The sequence below is a fragment of the Sinocyclocheilus rhinocerous genome, unplaced genomic scaffold (assembly GCF_001515625.1).
Source record: "Sinocyclocheilus rhinocerous isolate Xijiao unplaced genomic scaffold, SAMN03320098_v1.1 scaffold59, whole genome shotgun sequence".
NCBI lineage: Eukaryota > Metazoa > Chordata > Actinopteri > Cypriniformes > Cyprinidae > Sinocyclocheilus > Sinocyclocheilus rhinocerous.
Genome location: NW_015654075.1, coordinates 176234 through 198314, shown reverse-complemented (window position 1 = coordinate 198314; position 22081 = coordinate 176234). Strand labels below are relative to the sequence as shown.

Genomic DNA, 22081 nt, shown 5'->3' with positions numbered 1-22081 from the left:
CTTTGTGTGTAGACGGCATTGTAGGCTACTTTTCCAGGTTCAGGAAACAGTCCTCCGTAAAATGCGCTGCACACATCTGAATATTTGGTTTGAACTGTTCTGGAACAGTGTTGTAAATACAACTTAACCACTGATTTCTAGTTGTGTCCTCTTTTGGAAGGCCAAACAAAGTAGTTTAGCTTTCACAACGAAACACACAGTGTCTCCATGACATGGCGGTGGCAGCAACAATACTACAGCGAGAATCAAAGTTATGCTTTCTTTCTTTGCATGAACATTTGGGCGGTGTTATGCAAATCTTCCCACACAGTGACGTAGACATGTGGGGGCGTGTTTAAATGAGGCGTTTTAGGAAGGCGTGGTCGAGTCTTAACTTTTATAAAGAATATCTCTTTGGGTTTGAGACTTTAGTCTTTGCAACTTTAGGGAGCTTATCTATTCACGAACAGCTTGTAACACTCCAAAGAGAAAGGAAAACTTGAAATCGCATCATATGACATCAATGATAAAATTACTTTCTTGAAGTGACCATTACATATATGGCCTTGTGGGGGAGGGCCCTTATAAAAGTGTTAATTTGCTCACTTTAATTTGGAAGTTCACTTTATCCCCTTCCCACAGTGCTCTTTAAGGGTGCAAAATGGCATTTATAATTGCATTTTGATGTGCCCATTTTAAGTCAAGGAGCTTCTACTAACAAGCTGATGATTTGAGTCAGGTATATTTGATTAGGGACTCAATCAATCATAATTATTTCTACAGCACATTTAAAAATATCATGTTACCCACTGTAACCTAATTTCTCTGAGGGAAATGAATGAAACAAAGACCATTCAAGTTGCACCCTCTTGTGAGTGTTCTTGAAGCTCTTAAACATCCCTTTGGCAGCGGGAATTGGCCATGGTCTATTTATATTTAGGCTGCATGTGAAAGCTAACTGAATAGTAGCCTCGCTGCCCTATCAGCTAATGACTTTGCAGGCAGTGTGCATGAAGATACTATGGCCTTAGCATTTTTCGTACCCATCACACACTTCTCATAAAAAGTGCCCCAAATGACTGTAATCATTATGACATTAACTCAAGAAGATGTAGTCATAAGTGAAAACGCACTCACACTTTTGTTTTTGTGTGCACTAGAGTATGCATTCAGTGCACATGATGCAAATTTTGTCATCAGCAAAGCCCCATTTTTTCCAACCATGCATTCTCTGTATAATTATTTCAATTGTGCATGTGTTGACTGCCTGTGTTTGCGCACACTGAATGAAGAATACTTTGAGGCATTCGATTGTGCAAGTATAAATTGGGCTTAACTGTGCATACTCGCAGGTCACCCATACATGTAGATTTTTTCTTTCTTTCAGTACTTAGTCTCTTTAAGGTGACAACTCTGCCTCGGTCTGGAAGATGGAGAAGTTTCCTCGCTCTATCTTCTAGCCCATGACCGGGAAACATTAGAATTCAGTATTAGACAGAATTGAATCAACATTGAACTGACTCAAGCTGAATAGCGACATTGCTGCCTTTTGTAGAGCTGCTTATAGCTGAATTGAACTCGCTTCAAACTGATGAACTTCACACTGTTATTGATCTGAACTGAACCAACACTGAACAGAACAGTGGCTTGTTTAGTTGGGGTCTGAAAGACACTTCACGTTCAGTAATTTATCAATATGACCGCAGAGACTGACACCATCGGATGAGAACAAAACTTTAACTGAAATAAACTGGATGATGGCACTATTGTCTTCTGTAGAATTTCTTTATAGCTGAATTGCATTTACAACACCGACACTGGTATCAAAACTGAATTGAATCAACACTGAACTGACTCAAACTGAGTAACAGCATTACTGCTTTTGTAGAACTGGTTATAGCTGAACTGAATTTGTTTCAAACTAATGAACTTCACACTGTTATTGAGCTGAACTGAACCAACACTGAACTGACCTGCATGAGTTGAATAATGAGAGCATTGTCTCTTTTAGAGCTGCTTTACAGCAGAATCTGAATTGTCTCTATAGTTGAGTTTCCAAAATTGATTCTGATAGTTTCCTGTTTTTTTTCTGTGAAGCTGCTTTAACACAATCTTTATTGTTAATAAATAAATGTCCCCTTAATATAACATAATAACAGCCGATGAAGCTTTGAAGTGACGCTTGAGCTATCAAGAATATTCCAATATAGGCTACAAACAAGTTTTCCTTCTATCCCTCCTTTCCTTACATCCTTCCCTTGACTCCTAAATGTGATGACACACGGGGCAACTTTTTGAACAATGTTTGTGGGCAACTTTGGGCAATGTTTCTGTCAACGGGCAACCAGGAGAGACACAGGACCCACAACCGATCTAAAGTATCGGATAGAAATTTGTTACCCTTTCTCAATGGGAAAGTCCCCATTAACATTGCTCTAAAAAAGTTGCCCCTTGTATCATCAGCCTAAGCCAGCTAAAATGCTAAAAAAAGAAAATGGGAAGAACCCTTAGTATGCATTTTTTTACTTAATTATATATATATATATACAGTATATATATATATATATACACATACAATATATATATATATATATATTCCATACCATTGTTTTTGTATGTACAGTTTATACTATTTCATAGCACTATATTCAATTATAAGTATTTATGTTATTGATGTATATTTACTTTTAAACTGACTTTTTTTTACTGTATTAGATGTAATAAAGGTAAAAACTTAACCTCGATAAATAGATAATCTGGTTTTAAATTCAGTCCTGAACCTGCAACCTCAGGTACATGATTATACTGCTGAAAAAAGAAATTCATACAGGTTTGGAAGGACATGAGAGTGAGTAAATAATAACAGAATTTTGCTTTTTGTGTGTGCCTTTTAGAATAGGGCCAGAGCCAATGCCACAAACGGATTGTGACAACTTTTAATTCCCTTATTTAACTTACTGTTTTAATATGTTTTACTTAGTATAATAGACTTTATTTACAGTTTATATATTTTCAAATAGTTCGTGTTCTTTATAATGATATATTGATCTTCAGCGGAAAAGTGACCAGCGCTTGCTCTCTGTCATCGTTTCACGTGATTGGATGTTCGCTGGAAACGTCACACTTTTGTGCACTCGTCCCCGATCATGGACCATAAAGCGAAGAGGAACATCACAGGATCGAAACATGAGTTGACAGAGAACATTTATATGGAGCCTTACAAAACTGCTGAACCAGATCGCAATCTATTTGAATTTCTCATCTCAAAAGCAACTATAAACACTCTACGCATGTGGTTTCGGTTTTTTCCTTGAGACTTAATTTTTGTTTTGTATGTTTTGCTTGTGTTACCATAGCAACTACTCGGTTTATTTTGCGTTCACTGCTTATTTCTCGTTTATGTGAGGTAACGTGAGTAACCCGCTTGTGTATTGATGCCCAAAATACCAACGCCAGCTCTTTGTCTAGAATACTTAATTGTTTTTGTTTTGCAGGAATGATGGCCAGCGGATCAAAATATAAGGAGCCCAGAGTCAATCACTACAGAACAGAGACACAACAATTAATACAAAGTGTGTGTGTGTGTGTGTGTGTGGTAATGCATGTCAGCACTAATGCATCTTTTCTTTTAGTTTATTTTTTTTATGGCTCTACCTGTGGGTTTGTTTCATTGCAGTGATGATGCAGGAGTCTCGTCTAACAGACTTTCAGCAGAGGCAGATCAATAATCAGCTGAAAAGTGAGTTCAGGTGACAGATTTTATAATATCCTACAACTGTCATAACAACTGAGTTCATATTTTATGCCTAATACACTATTTTCTGTTTGAGCAGATGGCGGCGCTCTTCCACTAGCATTTGATCCCACGCCGCTTGTGCCCAGTGTTCAGTCAGAGCCCAGAGTCACTAGAGTGACCGCACTGATTGGTCAGCAGCAGAGACGCAGTGCAGAAAGATGCCGTGCTGGAGATAATTACAAACGAGAACAGTTCAAGCCTAAACCAATACGTAAGTGCAAAAACCGGTGAATATTGATAAGTGGGAAATGTTATTTTTTAATTAAGATTCAAATAGCATAGCATGACATAATAACTTTGTCTTAAGCTTAAGATATCTTACCTTATCAAAAGTAAAAATTAAGAAATGAGAGTTACTGGGGAAAAGATCTTTGAAAGCTCTCCTTTGATCAAAACCCGCATTTCTTTGAGACAATACAATAATTTACAACACATAGTGTCAAAGTGGGGCGCTTTTTTCCTCTCAAGTTAGATGGGGTCCGGTTCTTAAATGTAGCTGATTTTGTTTTTGTTTGCAACAGGCTTAAATAATTATTAATATATTCATTTAAATCAGCATTAACATTAACACATTTAAGTAGTTAAAAAATTGTAGTGTAGTGTTTTTTCTTTTTGTCTTATACTTATTGTCTTAGAGATTGTCATTTTTCGTACTATTACTTTTCCTGTCTGTGGTTAACTCTGCCACAGCATCTAAATGTGAGATCATTAACATACAAACCTAGCAATGTAATAAAATGCTTCCCAAAGATAAATTTAGTAATAATGATTTATAACCAGTTAAGGAAATTTGTATAAATATGTCCTACTTTACCCATATTCACCCCAATATAAGAACTATATAGAAAATGACAGTCTTTGTATTACAGTATATTAAAATGTATCCATGCATGGTCATCATCAGTGTCAGCTATCAAGTGTGCCTTGTCTGTATACATATATAGGCTTACATAAATTTTTCTTGTTTTATGCAAGTGTTTTCAAGGGTAACAGGAAAGACTTTTCTATTCATCTCTGCTGATTTGTCTCTCTTTCTAGGAGATCTAGAGAAAGAGAAGAGACAGCTACAAAATCTTTTTTCTACTGGTCAAAAGGATGTTGGGCCAACTCACTCCCAAAGAGATTCCACAGAGAGAAAAGAGCAACAGATAGATCGATTCCAAGAGGGTGAGACAGGCAGTATATAAAAGTTGTTCTTTTGAATCCATCTCATCTAAGGGACCTGAATGTATATTTTATTTATAGTAATTGAATATCGAAATTATTTCGATAGAAGTAATGTTCTATTTTTCAATTTTATTTCCTTTTTTGTGGTGGCCACAGATTGACGTGCTTTCAGTTTATTATAATTTAGAGGGGTACGGAGAGAGTCATGTTTACAAAGACATTTTAATGGGAGCTCAGTATCAGCATCTCATGGTAACATGGAAACTATAATTATGTAATTTCTTACCAACAGTTCTGGATGATATTGAGGAGAGGAGGCAGTTTTTAGAGGACATGATGGCAGTGGGAAAAGGTCACCAATACCAACACCTCATCAACACAGAGATTTCCCAGGTAAAGATACAAACACATAAGCTGACCAATAGAAGCCAATACTACCATGCAACATCACCAACCTTCATCAGTTTTTACATGCACCTGCAGTTTCAGTTCAAAAACCTGAGAAATTAGCAAGTTCTTCATTGACGTTTTATGGTACCACACTTAAATGTCCATTTTTTAATGTATCTTTATATTCTTGTGTGGTCATTAGCTGTTTCTAATGCCGGGAACACACTGCCTGATTTTCAAAGCCATCGGATCGCTGATCTTCTCACACAACATGACTGTTTGGAATACCATCTTGATGCTGTTGTGTTCACAACGGATCAGATCACGTTTTTGATAATTCACACTACACGATTGTCACTCACATGAACGAACACTGATTTGCCTCAGATTTCAAGCATTTGTCTGCGATTTCCACATAACTGTCAGCGAGTAAAAACCGGGGCTAAAACCATGCAGTCTGTATCCGGCTTTAGTCTTATAATCAAAACTGTTCTAAACTGCTGCTAACTGTCTGATATTTTTTAACAGAAAATCCATGAACTTGAAAAGATTGACAGGAAACGCAGTGAAGAACTAAGCACACTCAAGCTAGATGGAAAAAAGGAACAAAGCAAAGAGAGGGATAGAGAAGGTGAAAATATGAGTTGTTAGACATCTATGAGCATTAAAATTACTTTCAAAAGAGGTCAAAACTTCAGAGGGTTTTCTTTTAAGTAGGTTTATTTTTAATGTCCTCCATCCTAAAAGCACAGACTGTTTTAGAGAAAACAGAAAGCCCTTGGAGTTGATCAGGCACACATACACTCTGACAGAACAAGCACAATACTGAAATCTGATAAATACAATTAAACACCCAAATACTTGGAGAAGACACACAAACTGAAATGTCAACAAAATAGTCAAAGGCACTCAACAGCCAATGCTAGGACATATGCATAAATTAAACAGATTAAAGGCACTCCTTCAGAAATACACTCCTGCTTGGGTTTACAGAGATTAAGTCCCAACACACAACATGTGACATTCTACAGTGAAAATAAACCATTTTAAATTAAAACTTAATATTGCATAATCTTCATCCAGGGTCTCTAAAGTGTTTGGAACATCTATTATTGCTTAACATGAAAAACCTTAAGAGTTAACATTTTGTGTGTTTGCGCGGAGTTATAGTTTATATATTTTTTTTGTTCTTTTATTAGACTTGGTTTAGACTTGTTCCCTCTTATTTTAATGTTCATCTGTCATCGATTCTTCAGACTGAACAGCTGTCTGGTCAGTCTGTAACAAGCTCAAAGTTAATTTACAAGTTTGATGGTTTCTTACACTTTTAGATAGGTTAACCTAAATTTGACACTTCGCTTTTGCTAGTATGAAGTTATGCTGTGAACTAATTTAAAAAAAAATTCATCATAGGGTTATAACCAATGATATTGGTTATAACAATATCATTTAACAATATTTTCGAAGTTTATAACAATATTAAAAGTATATTAAGCAAATACTTTGGATTTGGATTCATCATTGTTTGGAGTTGGATTCATCATTATTGGAGTATTCATCATTTCTGGCATGTTATATTTGCCAATATTTATTTTAACCCTAACTGATGCAGTGTGTAGTTTTTTTTATTACTTAAATATGTTGGAAGATGTATCCAGTGGCCATATTCTACAATGCCAAGATTCATTGGGCTCAAATTGTGAAAAAATGTGGTTCAGGGAGCATGAGGAATAATTTTCACACATGAACTGGCCACCACAGAATCCTGACTTTAACCTCACTGTGCTGGAGTAGACTTTACAGAGTGGGTTGACTTTCCCATTGTCAATACATGATCTCTGCCAAAAATGAATAAAAAAAATGTTGGAATGTTGCATAAGGTTGTTGAAACAATGCCACAACGAATGCACACTGTAATCAAAGTTAACGGTGGTTCAACAAAAGAGTATTTAAAATTTAAAAATAAGAGTTTTTTTTTTTTTTGGCCAGGTGGTGTATAAATCAATATTAATCATATTAAAATGTGTATATTAAAATGTTGTCCAGGGTATGGTTGCACCAGCTGTTCATGAGTTCTTGCTTAAACTGGAACATAAAGTCCACACACTTTGTAACTTGGTTCTGAAAGCAGATGCTAGTAAATCGTAAAATTAATGCATTGTTTACCTTAAATTCAACATCAGCTTTCAAATTCATGAGCAGAAGTGCGATTTTCAGTTTATCCTTTTTTTTTTTTTTTTTTAAGATTTATTTTCAGCATTTTTTTACTTTATTACTATAGGACAGTGCAGAAGCGACAGGAAGTGAAGTGGGGGAGAGAGAAAGGGGGCGGGATCTGGAAAGGTCCTCGAGCTGGGATTCGAACTCGGGACGCCCGTAGCGCAATGGCGCTATATGTTGGCGCGCTGCCCACAAGGCCGTCTGCGCCAACTTCAGTTTATCGTCTTAAGATTGATTCCAATTTCTTTTGCCTCATGTAACTAATGCTAAAATTACGTTTCTAAGACTATTCTGTAAATAACATTGTAAGTAACACTGTAAATGACAAAAGGAGCAATAAATAAATACTGAGGCAATACTGTTTTTCTGTTCAGATCTGCTTAAGTGCTGGAGAGCTGCAAGTCAGTTATTCACATAACATTCTCTTTTTTAAAATGTAAACAAATGTAAATGTCAACACAAACAAACATGTCTAAAGCACTGTATTCTGTCAGGTAAAACATGAGCTTATTGATGCAATTTAAAAATCTGCTATGTGGTCGGAGGCTTCCGTCATTATTTAGTGTATATTTTGTATATATCTATGTTCAGTTATGTTTGAACCAAGTTTAATGGTCGAATATTTAATACTGTGTAAACTGTAACTCAATGCCCATTTTAAACTAGGCTTCTTCTTTCTTTTTTTTAAACTAAGCACAGCTGGTGCAACCAAACCCAGGCAGACAAAAAACACCAAATCCCTGTTACTCAAAAAATCACAAAGCATTCATGAGATGGAAATGCATTTCACTCTCTCTTAGCAATATTATAGACTGTAAGATTGGCAATTCATTTCTGCTTTCATCTCAACAAAGCTTTGTTAATAAAATGAAAGGGCTGAATGTGGCCTGAAAAGATTCACTACGTGTTTTTTGTTGTTGTTTTTTTTAAACTCTTCAGTGTGAACAGAAACACAAGTAGCAGTACCTCCATGCCATTTATAAATAAATATAAACTCAGAGAACAAGATTAAATTAAGTTTGGCAAAAATAAATGTCATACTATCTAATGGGCTTCTCATCTCATAAACGATGAGTTTAAAAGAAAGGTATGTGTTAAAATTTGGGACTCTCAATGTCATGTCAATCACATTCAGTATCAGTTTTCTTTTACTTCAAAATGTACTGTAGAGATTAAAGTAAGATTATATATTTGGCTGAGCCTTTCAAGATTTTTTTTTTAAATTAAAAATAATTGTCGTATCTGACCAAGACAGTGTTATTTTTTTACTTTAATGTACTGCAGTAGTGCAGTGTATCAGTTCAGCTGCTACTACCTCAAAGACAAATTTGAGCTCTGTTTTATAGCAATATATTCAAAAGCGTTAATTAGACTTAAAAAGCATTTAGTAAATCTTTTTAGTATATCTTTTTTGTTTTCATTTTCCTTCAGTAAGTTTACTCTTCAGCTGTTCTCTTTTCGGGGACTGTTGTCCTTTACTCCTTCATTCTTGGTGCTCAGTCTCTTCAAAACCTTCATGGGCTTAAACTTCCCTGCTTTCTTCTTCTGCTCACCCGGTCCATGAAACTCTGAAAAGAAATTCAAGAATCAAAGCATGAATGAGGTGTAAAGTGAGAGAGTCAGTGAAAAGAGAAATAACACTGACCTTTTTTCTTTAGCATATCAGCTACTAGTTTGTCTTCCTCCTCCTCCCTAAAGAAGAAATTGATGAACTCTTTAAAAACAGAATCTAAACTTGATACTAATGACAAAATTACTTTCTATTTCATATTAAATTTACAGTAAACCATTTTAGCAGAGACACTCGAGCTCTGAATCAGAATGCATTTGCATTGAGTGATTACCTCTGTCTGTCCAGATCTATGCTGTTAATAATCTGGTTCCTCTGCTCAATTATCGTGACAAGTTCTGCCATCAATTGCTTTTCCCTGTCTTTGTCTTCAGCTGTCCATTCCTTCTCTATCAGAGATGTAAGCAATTGGGAGAGAGATATAAAAGAGAGATGGAATAAAAATGGCTGATATTTAAAAGAAAGGAAGAGGATTTACTCAAAAGAAAAGGCTTTTGTTTTGTTTCATACCTGGCTTGTTAAGTAAACATCTAAGCTCATATTCCACATCGGCCTGCCTCTCCTCCAGGTTCTGCTGCTTGGCTCTAAAATCCAGACAATAATCAGACAGATTTATTCCTGTTTCATATTTAACTTTAACCCAACTGACCTCCATTGTTCTGTGTAGAGATCCTGAAAATATCAGGTTGACATACTGTATATTATTATATTGACTGCACAATGAACAGGAACTGGCAAGAGCCTGACTGTTAACTGTAGCACCTTGCTATGGCAGTGGTTCTCAAATTGTGGGCAGCATTCTGGCACCAGTGTGGCTGCATAAAAATTATACATTTAAAAAAAAGTATTATACATGTACATAACTATTTGAAACTTGATTGTTGTGGAATCTTATGTACACAAGAATGAGGATCAAATTCACTTTATAATGGCTTTCGTAAATCTCCAACCAGCAGAGTGTTGGTTGCTTCAATTGTGTACATTCAGAGTTCAAAGTTTTTTTATTTGCTTTCTTGAATTTTCTAGTCTCGTGCCATTTTTATTTTCTAGAGCGGTCAGAGCGGCGTGAATTCACGTGAATGCCGAAACTTAAACGCATACTGCTGCTTTGGTACTGGATGCTGTAATCTATTAATAATGGTGCCAAAAATTAAAACGTTCACTTGACGCTCATGCATTGTGTGTCTACGGTGACAACTTATGCACTATATGTAAAACAAGCCTAAGCTGAAACTTCATTGAACAGACATCAGATATACTGATAGATACACTCTGACAGAACATTTGAAAGGATTACAAAATAAATAAGTAACAGAAGAGCCTAACATGTAAACTGTAAAAACCATGCAAACTCAATCAACATCTCCTAATTCATCTTCTAGGGCATGCAAATAAAGTTCTTTTTTTCCCAGAAAGAGGTTCTGCAGGTAAAGAGAGTCTCATCCTTCTCTCTAGGACTAGCTGTGAGCATTTGTAGTGTCATTAAATTGATGTTCCAACGTTTTTAATGATATGTATTACTCAACTATAAATGTAAGTTTGAGATCGTTTTGCATCATATGTTTTCTTTGGAGAGGTTGCAAATGGATACCATACCATACACAAGGGGGGCCAATGTCAATGTAGTTGTTACAGATGTTACAGCATTTCAAACATATGCTAATAGTGCACTTACGTGTAGACCAGTTCAGCCTCTCTCCGTACCAGTAAGTGCTTTTCATGAATCAGAGTGAACCAGTCAACAAGTAGATGTTCCTCCTCATCATCTAAAATGATAAATCACAGTCACTCAAATCCAGTAATTCAAACACAGCCATGCCCAAGATCACACACATTGCTCTGTTCTAACCAGAAATGGGACAGTCTGTTAGAACAGAGTCTATTTTTATGAAGCTTAGCCCAAATTTTGAGTTTTTAGTTTGAAGCTCAGTCTCAGATTAATCAGCCTCTATAAACTACATGATCTGCTACTCTCTTCAGATGAGCCAAAAGTAAGAAAACTTTAGTTTACCTGGCTGAGTGAAATTACTGTTCACACGATAAAAGATGGTAATAATACACCAACAAACAATTTCACTAAAAACAAAGGGAAACCTGTTTTTTCACCATTTAATATAGCTACACAATAATAATAATTTTAATCATTATTAAAAATGTATTTTATTTTATTATTATTGAAATGATTAAAAACAAATCAATAAAGAAAAATGAAGATTAATTTAATACCTAATTAAATTTTACAGAACAAAAGTAAAATTACAATATATACAATACAGTCTTATTTTCTTTTCTTTCAAATGTTAAACTACAGAGCTTTTGTTTTGGCAGAAAAACACCAGTAGACCGTAAATCATCTCTTTTGTTGACAACAAATTTGAAAACAATTCTTATTACAAATGTGGGAAGATTGTTGGTGTGTCTTGTGTTTAAATGTATGTTATAAGTGAGCCAAACTCGCTGTGTTTGCAGACAAGAAGTTTGTGTGAAACAGCATTTACTGTAAATCGAGCCACTCCAGGACACTGATCATGAGCTACTGTAGAGATAAAATAGAATTGGGATTGGGCCTAAGCCGGAGCGCTATTCGAGATAGTGTGGGTTTAGTGTGCTTTAAGGGCACTGCGCTTTGGTATTTTTAAGACCTGGGACAGTCGCGCGCACGCGCTCACAAGTGGCCAAGACCGCAAGTGTGGGTATTTGGACAAGGGGAGCGTCTCTTCAGTTCTGCCCCTGTTTTTAAACAGTCTATGGTTCTGCCGCACACGTGCAAAGCGCGCGCGCACACGAAGAGACGTGTTTCAGAAAGAGTTGATTCGTCTTTCGCATCTCCTCCTTATGTTTGAACAGATTTAATTCATACAGTGAACACTATGCAGTGTTATTTTACACTTAATTATTAAATTTCTCGCTCGTGGCCAGTGTACTCTTTAAGCAGTTATGGAAAGAAGAAAGTCATATACACCTAGGATGCATCGGGGGTGAGTAAAGCGCAGCCTAATTTTCATTTTTGGCTGAACTAACCCTTTAAAATGCAGCGCTGGTGTTTTTATATGAATGTATCTTTGAAAAGAACCGACCGTCTTCAGAAAAGCTTCGATGTCATTTTCATTTAGTCTTTCATGTAATGCCTGATAAAATAGCCTTTGTGAGCTCAGCGCTTATTTGATTACAGCCGTTACTGGGGAAACCGCTATATCTCCCTGCTGGCAGAGAATGAATTTGCATTTGCAAGTCTGTGGGAAACACTGGTGTCTGTCAGCAAACATAAACAAGAAGCATGCTTCAGAACTGTTTGGAGAAGTTGCTTAAGTTTTGAGCCATGTATTATTACTCTGAATTAGGCTACTACTACTATTACTATCTTGTACCCTGCAATAATCATTTACTCAAACTCACTTATGAGAAGAAAATCGGCCAAACATATCGGCCAAAAAAAAAATCGGCATCATATATCGGCCATCGGCTGCCCTGATTTCGAAATATCGGCATTGGCATCGGCCAGTGAAAAACCCATATCGGTCGACCTCTAAGCTACTGGTGGAAAAATCTGATCCCTGGCTAATTAATATCTCATCAGCACAGCCAATCTTGGCAGTTCTTCTGTAGCATGCAGTTCTCTTACCATTTGAACATTCTCGTAAGCTCTTCTCCAGATCCACCCCTCTATGCTCTAATTCATCCAACCGTTTCTCCAGATCACTCATCTCTACATGGATGTCTTCAACTGGGATATACTGGTCTGACTGTACCTACCAAATACGATGACAGGACAAGAAATTATAAGCATGCTCTCACTAATATATGGGTGGTAACAGACAAATGTCTGGTGATAAAGTTGAATGGTTACAACCAAAATACTTTCTGACCTTGTATACAGACTAATATCATTTTCAAACATTATTACTACTTTTCATGCGAGACATTACATTAAGACAATGAATGTGCCATAGTTACAGTTCCTTTCTAAAAACAATCAAAACACAACCATATTCATGATTTAAAAAAAAGAAAGAACAATCAAAGCAGCAAGAGGTTGTTTCTGTGCCTCACTTTTCGCTTAATGAGAGGAAATCCATGTCCAGGAGCAGGAGGTCGTGCAGGACGGGGCCCTTTTGGGGGTCTGGATACAGAAGAGCTGACAGAGGTGGTTGTCTTTCGATTAAATGGATTCTCTTTACAAGTGCGCTGAAGATGACAGCGATGAGAGCATTAATCAAAGATACTGAACAAAGAAATTAATAAAAGAAAGCTCCTGGACTCAGGAGATTTTCCTGGATCAAAGATGTGGACACTTTAAATGAAATCTCTCACAAACACCCTTGATGTTACTGCTGCCTTTTTACTTCATGAACTGCAGTTTCAGACGTTTTTGCAGAAATAAAGGTCCAATATTTGTAAAAAAAAAAAAAAAGAAAAGAAAAAAAAAGAAACTTACAGTATGTTTTTATTGTAGAGTAACCTCTTTTATGTGTACATATACATATTTTGATTCTCCATGTCATGACCCCTTTAAATATTTTGCTACTAAAAGCAGTTGAAAGTGTCATTACTGCCCAACACTTTAGGTAGGTACTTACACTTCCTTTCTTTGCCATAGTCCAATAACTGCATAAAACATGCCAAGTATCCATTACTAGTCCAACAGTACCACTTTCGAATTAGCCTTTGAATTTGTAAAAAGAGTTTGGACAAGAGCTACATTTTTAGGACAAAGAATGTTTTGGTGTGGTAACTGTGGTATAAGTGGAATAATTTACCATTTTAATTTGAATTATAATATAAGAATATAAGTTAACTGAATTATTGACTGTATTTTTGATCAAGTAGATACTTTGTAGGTGAACAGAACAGACAACACAACATAACATAACATAAAAATATTGAAACAATACAAAAAAAATTGACTGATTTCAGAACTTTTGAACAGCAGTGTGATCTTGACAGTAAATCTAACCTTGCCTGGAGTGCTGGGTGTGTGTGAAGAGGGGAACATTGGTGGTCTCACACTGCGATTGGTTTGTGGAGTAGCTGGTGCTGAGTTGGTACTGGAAGGTGGTGGTGGAGGAGGCAGGTTTGGAGAAGAGTGAGGCTGAAGCTTAGTTTTTTGGGACAGGGCAGGAGCGTTGATTGATGGTTCAGACACACTCTTGGTAAACAAATGGTCCTGTTCATTAGCAGCAGGTTGCTGGGGGACTGCACTGTGGTCTGAGGAAGAGGAGGACAGGCTCTCTGTGCTCAGAGCTAAAGAAGAAGCAGGAGAGGAAGTCTGAGATGAAGGAAAAGCTAAAGAACAGCAGGAAAGAGACAACCCAGAAAAAAAAAATATAACAAAAATACAGACATGAGAGTAGTTACACAACTACAACATAGTGTAACACAACCATGGGGCCTCAAACATTGGAGAGGGCTGCAGGATGAAGTTAATAAATAAATTATTAAAATATTATAACTCTAAATGAATATGAAACATGTTTCTACCAGTGTGGCTGCATAATTTAATGATTTTCTATTTTTACCACTCAATAATTTGATATATAAATACTCCCAGTTTCTGTTAAAGGGTTACTCCACCCCAAAATGAAAATTTTGTCATTATTCACTTACCCCCATGTCGTTCCAAACCCGTAAAAGCTTTGTTCGTCTTCGGAACACAATTTAAGATATTTTGGATGAAAACCGGGAGGCTTGTGACTGTCCCATTGACTGCGCACCTTTGAATATTATGTTGGACAATTCAAATTCAGTCTTCACCAGCTCTTCAGTTGTGTAAAGCAAAATGTACCATCAATGTATCAGACACGGTAAGCAACTAACCTGACAGAGAAGAATTCGGAGCTTTGGGTGCTGGTCGCTTCTTCCTTCGGACATTTACAGGACTTTCAGAAGGGGCAGGACTTTGTCTTCTTGTGTCCCCAGCTGTGATTTCAGCAGCCTGGGTAATCCCATACCAAGGGTGACTAGCCACCACAGGACCAGGGGGATCTTCAGGAGCCGTTTCTGGCTCCTCTTCCTCATCATCAAAGGGATTTGGAGAAGAGGATGGTCTTGATTCCTCCTCCTTTCGAGAAGGAGATGAACCAGTGCAGGGAGGTATAGCTATACCTGTGGGTGGGCGAGGTGCTGGTTTCTTCTTGGTTTCTGATTGGACAAGAGCCAGCCAGGGTGGGTCTTTTGGTTTAGGAGTGTCATTGGCCTTGTTAGAGCTGGGAAAGGAATACATTACAACCACTGAGAGGAACTCACATAGAGATCCACGACTGATCAAAAGTTAAGATATAACTTGAGTTTTTATGTTTTTGGGAAAAAAATCGGTTATACTTTATTTTAAGGTGTCCTTGTTACAGTGTAATTATACATTTAAGCACTGAGTAATATTAATTAACTACATGTACTGACTTTATGGTTAAGGTTAGGATTAGGGGTTGGCTTAAGGTTACTTGCATGTAATTATGCATAATTAATTGTTATTATAATAGTAAAAACATGTAATATGTGTAACAAGGACACCTTAAAATAAAGTGTTACCAAAATCTCTTATGTTCACGAAGGCTGGATTTATTTCATGAAAATTACAGTAAAAACAGTAATAATTTGAAATGTCATTACTATTTAAAATAACGGTTTTCTGTTTTAATATTTAAATTTTTAGGTCCAGCCAGGCCCACCTGTAGCTCCGCCCCTGCTTCAGCATCACATGATCCTTCAAAAATTAATCTAGCAAGGTGATTTAATGCTCAAGAAACATTTCTTCTTATTATCAATGTTAAACACATTCTGTTCTTTTGAATCCTGAAAAATGTATCAGATTCAACAAAAATGTTAAAAGCAGCAAAAACTGTTTTTAACACTGATAATAATAGGAACCATTATTAATAACTAAGCACCAAATCAGCATATTAGAATGATTTCTGAAGGATCATGTGACACTGAACAGTGAAGTAAACGGCTGCTGAAAATTCAGAGGAATAAATTACATTTCAAAATATATTAAAATTAAAAAAAATTGGGTTACACTTTATTTTGATTGTCCACTTTAGACATTCTACTAACTATAAGTAACTTTGTAACTACATGTCAACTAATTCTCATTAATTTAAAACTATATATGTACTAACTCTCAGAGTAGACTGTTAGGTTAGGGTTAGGGTTAGTAGAATAAGATGACATATACTTGCAAAGTTTCTCATAGTCAGTATGTTGTGGGCTCATCAAAATAAAGTGGTAGAAGTTATTAAGCAGACAGTCTACTAATACTCTAATGACTGCTAGTTGACATGTAGTTGCAAAGTTACTTACTGTTAGTAGAATGTCTAAAGTGGAAATCGAAATAGTGTTACCAAAAATTGCAATAATTTTCACAATATTACTGTTTTTACTGTATTTTTGATCAAATAAATGCAGCCTTGGTGAGCATAAGGGACTTCCTAATTATTCCAAACTTTTGAACGGTAGTGTACGTGAAACAGAAACAAAACCCGAACAATGGAAAATAAGAGATACAGTAGAGAAGACGCCAGCAATTATCTTACCGAGCAGGTGAGTGCAATCTTTCTCTTGGCTCAGGAACTTGAGAAATTTGAGTGTCAGAAACTCCTAGAACCACAATTAACAGATAATTTAAAAAAAACATTTAACAAAAACATGTAAACAACATGTAATAGTATGGCCTGTGTAATGTTATTAATGCAGACGAGATAAGCATCAGTGCTCACCATTGACAGAGGGTCTGGGTGGGCGTGGTCTGGGGACAGGGCGAGGAGCAGGGGTGGGCTCAAATACCCGTCTAGGTGCTGGAACCGGTCGACCCTCTGCTGCTGTACTCTTCACTGACGTTGTTGGCTCATCACCATTGGCCCCACTAGCGGCTGGCTTGTGGTCTTCTTGTTGTGCGTCCTGATCCTCCTCTTCAGATTCATCAAAGGGATTTGGTGGACTAGAAGAACAAGGCGCTCCGTGCTCTGTCTCGACTTCTGATCTGCTATCTGGCTGCTTGCTTGATGCTTTTTCTATTTCAGTTATTTCCTCTTCCTCTCTCTCCGGGGTGATCTCAGCATCGCTGTGTGATGCTTTAGATTCTAAACTCCTATTGTTTGGGTCTTCTGGGCTTGTTGAGGTTAGTTTGGCTAGTTTATTACTCATATCTGAATTACCATTCTGACTGGCATCTGAGGCAGATCTGGTGAAGTGGTGTGTGCAAACCAATGATCCAGGATCCTCTGTGAACTTGTAAGATCCAGGCAGTAAAGTTCTGCTGCATTCCTTACATCTGAGAGAAAATCAGAAATTCTCACAAAAACAGTGATAACAGTAACAGCAGAGGGAATAATAAGTAATGTTACTTTTAAGCTTTTAATAATAGAACAATACAGATGCGGATGTTACGCTAGCCAGTTGTTCACCTGAAGCAGTTCCGATGATAAAGTTTGCCATCAACAAGGATCCTCTGAACCAAGTGAACATGCTTTCCACAGACTGAACAGGTGCTGCTTAGAGTACTGCGTTTTGGTTGGCTATCTGCACCAGACTACGTATCACCGAAAACCAGGTTGAGAATGGAAGGTAAAAAAAACATGGAAAAGTAGAGGAAAAAATGGTAAGAACCACTGATGTTTATTTGGGACCATAGCCTATTTCATTTTTTTGTACTTTGTTAATACTTTGGACTGTATAAATATGTATACAAAACCAACTACATACATACTTAACATCATGGCATTAGAAAATTGGTACAAATTTCTTCAAAAAGCAAACAATGTAAAAAATTACTTTGAAAACACAGGATGACAATACAGATGCCAAAAGTAACAAATTGAGAAACTAATTTTACTGATGTCAATTACTGACCCACCAATTTTATTGACCAGAAACATAGTCAGAAAGAGAAATGGAAAGCTAAAAATAAAGAAAAGGAGGAGAATTCTGTCTGTGAATGGGAGGTATAAGGAGGACGGGGGAACATTTCTGGAGAAGCAAAATCCTCTGAACTCAGACAGCTCACAATATCTACCAAAAACCAAATATGTGATTTGGCTCTGACTGCTGATTTCATAAATTAATTAGAAAATATGGCAACAGCAGAGTACTTTGCTCTGAATACATGGAATTAGGCCAAAATGAGATCTCACTGCTCTCCATCTTGTGTTGTAATAATAAATTCCATTCCACTCCACTCATGGTGCAACAGCAAATCCTTAAATGTGGTTAAAAGTGTGAATTTTTGGAAAATTTGTCTGTGCACATACAGACTGTTGTTAGGTCTACAGCCACCCAGATAATCAGAACAAGAAAATGTCTGTTTTTTAAAAACAATGCTGTCTTCTTTACCTCAGTCTGAGCGTCACGGCCCTCTGGAGAAGCAAATGGTCTCTTTATGGCTGGTTTGATGTGACCAGGACCACCAGGGCTCTTTATGTTTGTGGAGACAGCTAAATAGAGGATAAAAAATGTAGTAGCATGTGTCCAGCATTTTCTACATTAAATGAATGTAATTAAAAGAACATACAATACAATTCGAGTTCTATTGACAGCATAGGGGACATACTGTCAATTACACCAGAAAAATAGCTAAGCTAAAAGCAGTACAAACTTGATTTAAAAAAAAATCATAGGTTCATAAACCTAAATATAAAAAAAACTAATCTGTACAAGTAATTTTCTCGAACAGCAAAGCTGGTTTGTTTACTTGCACCACCCAATGGTTAATACAGTGTAAATCAGTCCAAACCACGCCATGCTAAACAATGAAAGTCCATGAATCCTAAAACTGCAACCCAGTGTGAGGCGTAGTGCAAACCAAATCATTCTTAACACAATCAGGTTTGGAAATTTAATGTCAAAAAGAACCTAGTTCTTTCTGTTTTCACTGGATCTCTTCTTTTCTCATTTTTCCAATATACGTTATTTACTGCAATGTGAGATTGCTTAAATGAACCAAGTGTTACAATACCTCAGCGAATCACTTGCACTTTCAGTCACACTTGCAATGTTCTGTGACATCACATGCACTCACTGCATACAGAAATATACTGAAGAAAAAAACACTGCAGCACTGTAGTCATTTCACATCTGCAACTAAGAGTTGTACAAAATGGACATGAATCTAATCTTAATGGATTGGCTCATGAGAGTAATTTGTATGTGACTGACACTTCACACAGAATGTGCTGGAAGTTTTTGATTTACTAAGCATTGGGGGAGATTATAAAAAGGCCCTAAATGCATTGCAGTTGTCTCTCTGTGTGTGTAAATAAATGTTAGTTTAAGTCAGCATATCTATTTGCAGTGCTCAATACTCACTGTGAGATTTGTTGGTGAAGTAGTTGTAATACTGAGATACATAGGTGATGATGCTCAATCTGTCAGGCACACTCATGGACACCATGTCTTCTGGATCCAGCAGGGCTGGAATACCCAACTCACTCTCAGCAACCTCAAACGCCTTTGAAATGAAATAAAATAAAAATAAATAATATCTTGTTTTTCGTCATGATGCTGCCCATAAGCTTTTAAAATAGCAGATGACAGTGATCAACATCTATTTTATCAATAATAACAACCAAATGGTTGTTATAAAAAAAAATACTTATCTAAGTCCTACACTAGCTATAAGACTATGGCTATACCAGGGGTGGTGAACATCGGTCCTGGAGAGCCGCAGCCCTGCAGAGTTTTGCTTCAACCCTAATCAAACACACCTGAACAAGTTAATCAAGGTCTGAACGGTTAGGCAAGGCAAGGCAAGCTTATATATATATAGCACATTTCATACACAATGGTCATTCAAAGTGCTTTACATAAAAGCAAGTAAAATAATCATAAAAAAATAATAACAACAATAAAACAAGGAATTTAAAAACTTTTAAATTGATTTAAAAATTGATTTAAAATGAATTTAAAACAGTTAAAAATAGAAAATGATTATACATAAAAATACATGTATAACCTAGGTTACTAGGAAGCTACAGGCAGGTGAGTTTTAATTAGGGTTGGAGCTGAACTATGCAGGGCTGCGGCTCTCCAGGACCAGAGTTCGCCACCCCTGGGCCATACAGTTTACAGTTGACAATTTGGCATTTATATTTTGGAGCTATAGTCAATGTCAACTTACATTTAAGATGTTTTTATGAACATTTAAACACATAATTAATCTGTACACAATAAAAACTAGACATCTGTACAAAAACAGTTTATATATATATATATATATATATATATATAAAATCAAACTTTAGTCAATGTACACATTTATACTGCTGCTTATGCAAACTCACAAATAGACAAAAAAAAAGCTCAACTAACAAAAAGCGAGCATTACTATGACTGACACACACACATAGGTGTTTTGCTGCAACCACTTCCTCTTTCAAGAGCAGTACTGAAAAAGAAGACAATTTAAGAACTGACAGCAGTTAACTGTTGATTCTACCTAATAGTACATATTAACAACAGTCTAAATTATAATCATTCCCTCCCTATATTTAATTGTTTTTGGTCAGTGGTTTGTGTCATACTCACCAGACGGTTGTTCTCAAAGACATTTTCTTTTGAGAGGGAGTCAAAATCTTAGACATCTGTACAAAAACAGTTTATATATATATATATATATATATATATATAAAATCAAACTTTAGTCAATGTACACATTTATACTGCTGCTTATGCAAACTCACAAATAGACAAAAAAAAAGCTCAACTAACAAAAAGCGAGCATTACTATGACTGACACACACACATAGGTGTTTTGCTGCAACCACTTCCTCTTTCAAGAGCAGTACTGAAAAAGAAGACAATTTAAGAACTGACAGCAGTTAACTGTTGATTCTACCTAATAGTACATATTAACAACAGTCTAAATTATAATCATTCCCTCCCTATATTTAATTGTTTTTGGTCAGTGGTTTGTGTCATACTCACCAGACGGTTGTTCTCAAAGACATTTTCTTTTGAGAGGGAGTCAAAATCTCTAGGGGACAAAAAAACTATGTTTAGCATTATCAAAAGTGCAGAATCATGCATCACACAAATCACAATGTTTTTTAAAATATATGGGAATAGATGCCAATTCACTCCATTAAGTAACACAAAACATTTTGTTTTGTGTGTGTGTGCCTTTTGTGAATCTCATTTTATATGCAATTTGGAAAATGTCAGTGAATCAGAGATCAGAGAATTAACAAAATCACACAAGGCAGCACTGCCATTGATGCTTAGAACGTATTAATAATGGCATTATTTCCAGTCAGAATAATGTATTTATCAGTTTCGTATCAGTTGTATCAACAACTGTGTGTTCTTTTCTAATTTGCTGTCTATTCATAAATCACTAGTTCACTGCATAAACCCCAATGATTTATCTAAAAAAGACAAGCTTAAAGAATGAGGCATGATTTTTGGCAACCTGCTCTGATGTATCAGAAAAGTGTATGTTGGTTAATTTACAAAATGCCTTTTTATTCACCTAATCACACATTTTAAAGGGGTCATATGACATTGCTAAAAAGAACATTATTTTGTGTATTTGGTGTAATGCAATGTGTTTATGTGGTTTAAGGTTCAAAAAACATTTTCCACATGCTCCTCTATGCCCCGCCTTTCTGAAACGCATCGATTTTTACAAAGCTCATTGGTCTGAAAAGCGAGGTGTACGCTGATTGGCCAGCTATCCAGTGCGTTGTGATTGGCCGAATACCTCAAGCGTGTGACGGAAATGTTACACCCCTTAACATATGATACCGTGTCCCGGCCGGCGCGACGAGACAAAAACAATAAAACCCATTACAAACGAGGCAATTGTTGCATCCAGTGGGGACATAATTACTGATTATAATGACTTACACTGTCTTTTTACGCGTTGCGTTGCATATTGTGCCGCGTAAACATAAAACCATTTGTCTGCATTTGTGATCAGAGAAACAAGCGCTACTCTACACTGCCCAAAACTCGCGCTTGAATCATCAGTG

General features: G+C 36.4%; 2 protein-coding genes across 9 annotated transcripts in view; one reads left to right on the top strand and one right to left on the bottom strand.

Annotated features, from left to right (window-relative positions):
* Positions 1 to 3157: 3157 nt before the first annotated feature.
* cunh22orf23 (chromosome unknown C22orf23 homolog) lies at positions 3158 to 7988 on the top strand. 4 transcript variants are annotated; one of them, XM_016523507.1, is made up of 7 exons: positions 3158 to 3271; positions 3474 to 3551; positions 3656 to 3718; positions 3813 to 3986; positions 4814 to 4942; positions 5235 to 5335; positions 5861 to 7988. In XM_016523507.1, exons 2-7 carry the CDS (start codon positions 3476 to 3478, stop codon positions 5981 to 5983), a joined length of 666 nt encoding a protein of 221 aa, XP_016378993.1. In that variant the 5' UTR covers positions 3158 to 3271; positions 3474 to 3475; the 3' UTR covers positions 5984 to 7988. The 4 variants fall into 4 exon arrangements, with proteins under 4 accessions (XP_016378993.1, XP_016378991.1, XP_016378992.1 ...); XM_016523505.1 differs by lacking the exon at positions 3158 to 3271 and adding an exon at positions 3310 to 3385; XM_016523506.1 differs by lacking the exon at positions 3158 to 3271 and adding an exon at positions 3310 to 3390.
* Positions 7548 to 22081, bottom strand: part of LOC107716893 (MICAL-like protein 1) — an 18753-nt gene continuing 4219 nt past the window's right edge. For 2 of the 5 annotated variants that reach the window (XM_016523498.1, XM_016523500.1), the window contains 15 exons: positions 21036 to 21084; positions 19419 to 19560; positions 18447 to 18547; positions 17522 to 17646; positions 16835 to 17388; positions 16652 to 16715; positions 14937 to 15325; positions 14077 to 14405; positions 13173 to 13307; positions 12745 to 12871; positions 10798 to 10888; positions 9633 to 9706; positions 9397 to 9511; positions 9198 to 9244; positions 7548 to 9120 (listed from right to left, as the gene is read on the bottom strand). In XM_016523498.1, coding sequence (XP_016378984.1) covers positions 8996 to 9120; positions 9198 to 9244; positions 9397 to 9511; positions 9633 to 9706; positions 10798 to 10888; positions 12745 to 12871; positions 13173 to 13307; positions 14077 to 14405; positions 14937 to 15325; positions 16652 to 16715; positions 16835 to 17388; positions 17522 to 17646; positions 18447 to 18547; positions 19419 to 19560; positions 21036 to 21084 — 2467 coding nt within the window. In that variant the 3' untranslated portion in view covers positions 7548 to 8995. Of the gene's footprint in view, positions 9121 to 9197; positions 9245 to 9396; positions 9512 to 9632; positions 9707 to 10797; positions 10889 to 12744; positions 12872 to 13172; positions 13308 to 14076; positions 14406 to 14936; positions 15326 to 16651; positions 16716 to 16834; positions 17389 to 17521; positions 17647 to 18446; positions 18548 to 19418; positions 19561 to 20636; positions 20694 to 21035; positions 21085 to 22081 lie in introns of those variants that run through there. The other 3 variants (XM_016523502.1, XM_016523501.1, XM_016523503.1) reach the window with 3 other exon arrangements.

What these genes read in the sequence shown, in the direction of transcription:
- cunh22orf23 (XM_016523507.1), top strand. Translation starts at nt 3,476, where the DNA reads ATGATGGCCAGCGGATCAAAATATAAGGAGCCCAGAGTCAATCACTAC. An exon ending in GACACAACAATTAATACAAA is followed by an intron (nt 3,552 to 3,655) that starts GTGTGTGTGTGT and finishes GTTTCATTGCAG; the next exon opens with TGATGATGCAGGAGTCTCGT. An exon ending in GATCAATAATCAGCTGAAAA is followed by an intron (nt 3,719 to 3,812) that starts GTGAGTTCAGGT and finishes CTGTTTGAGCAG; the next exon opens with ATGGCGGCGCTCTTCCACTA.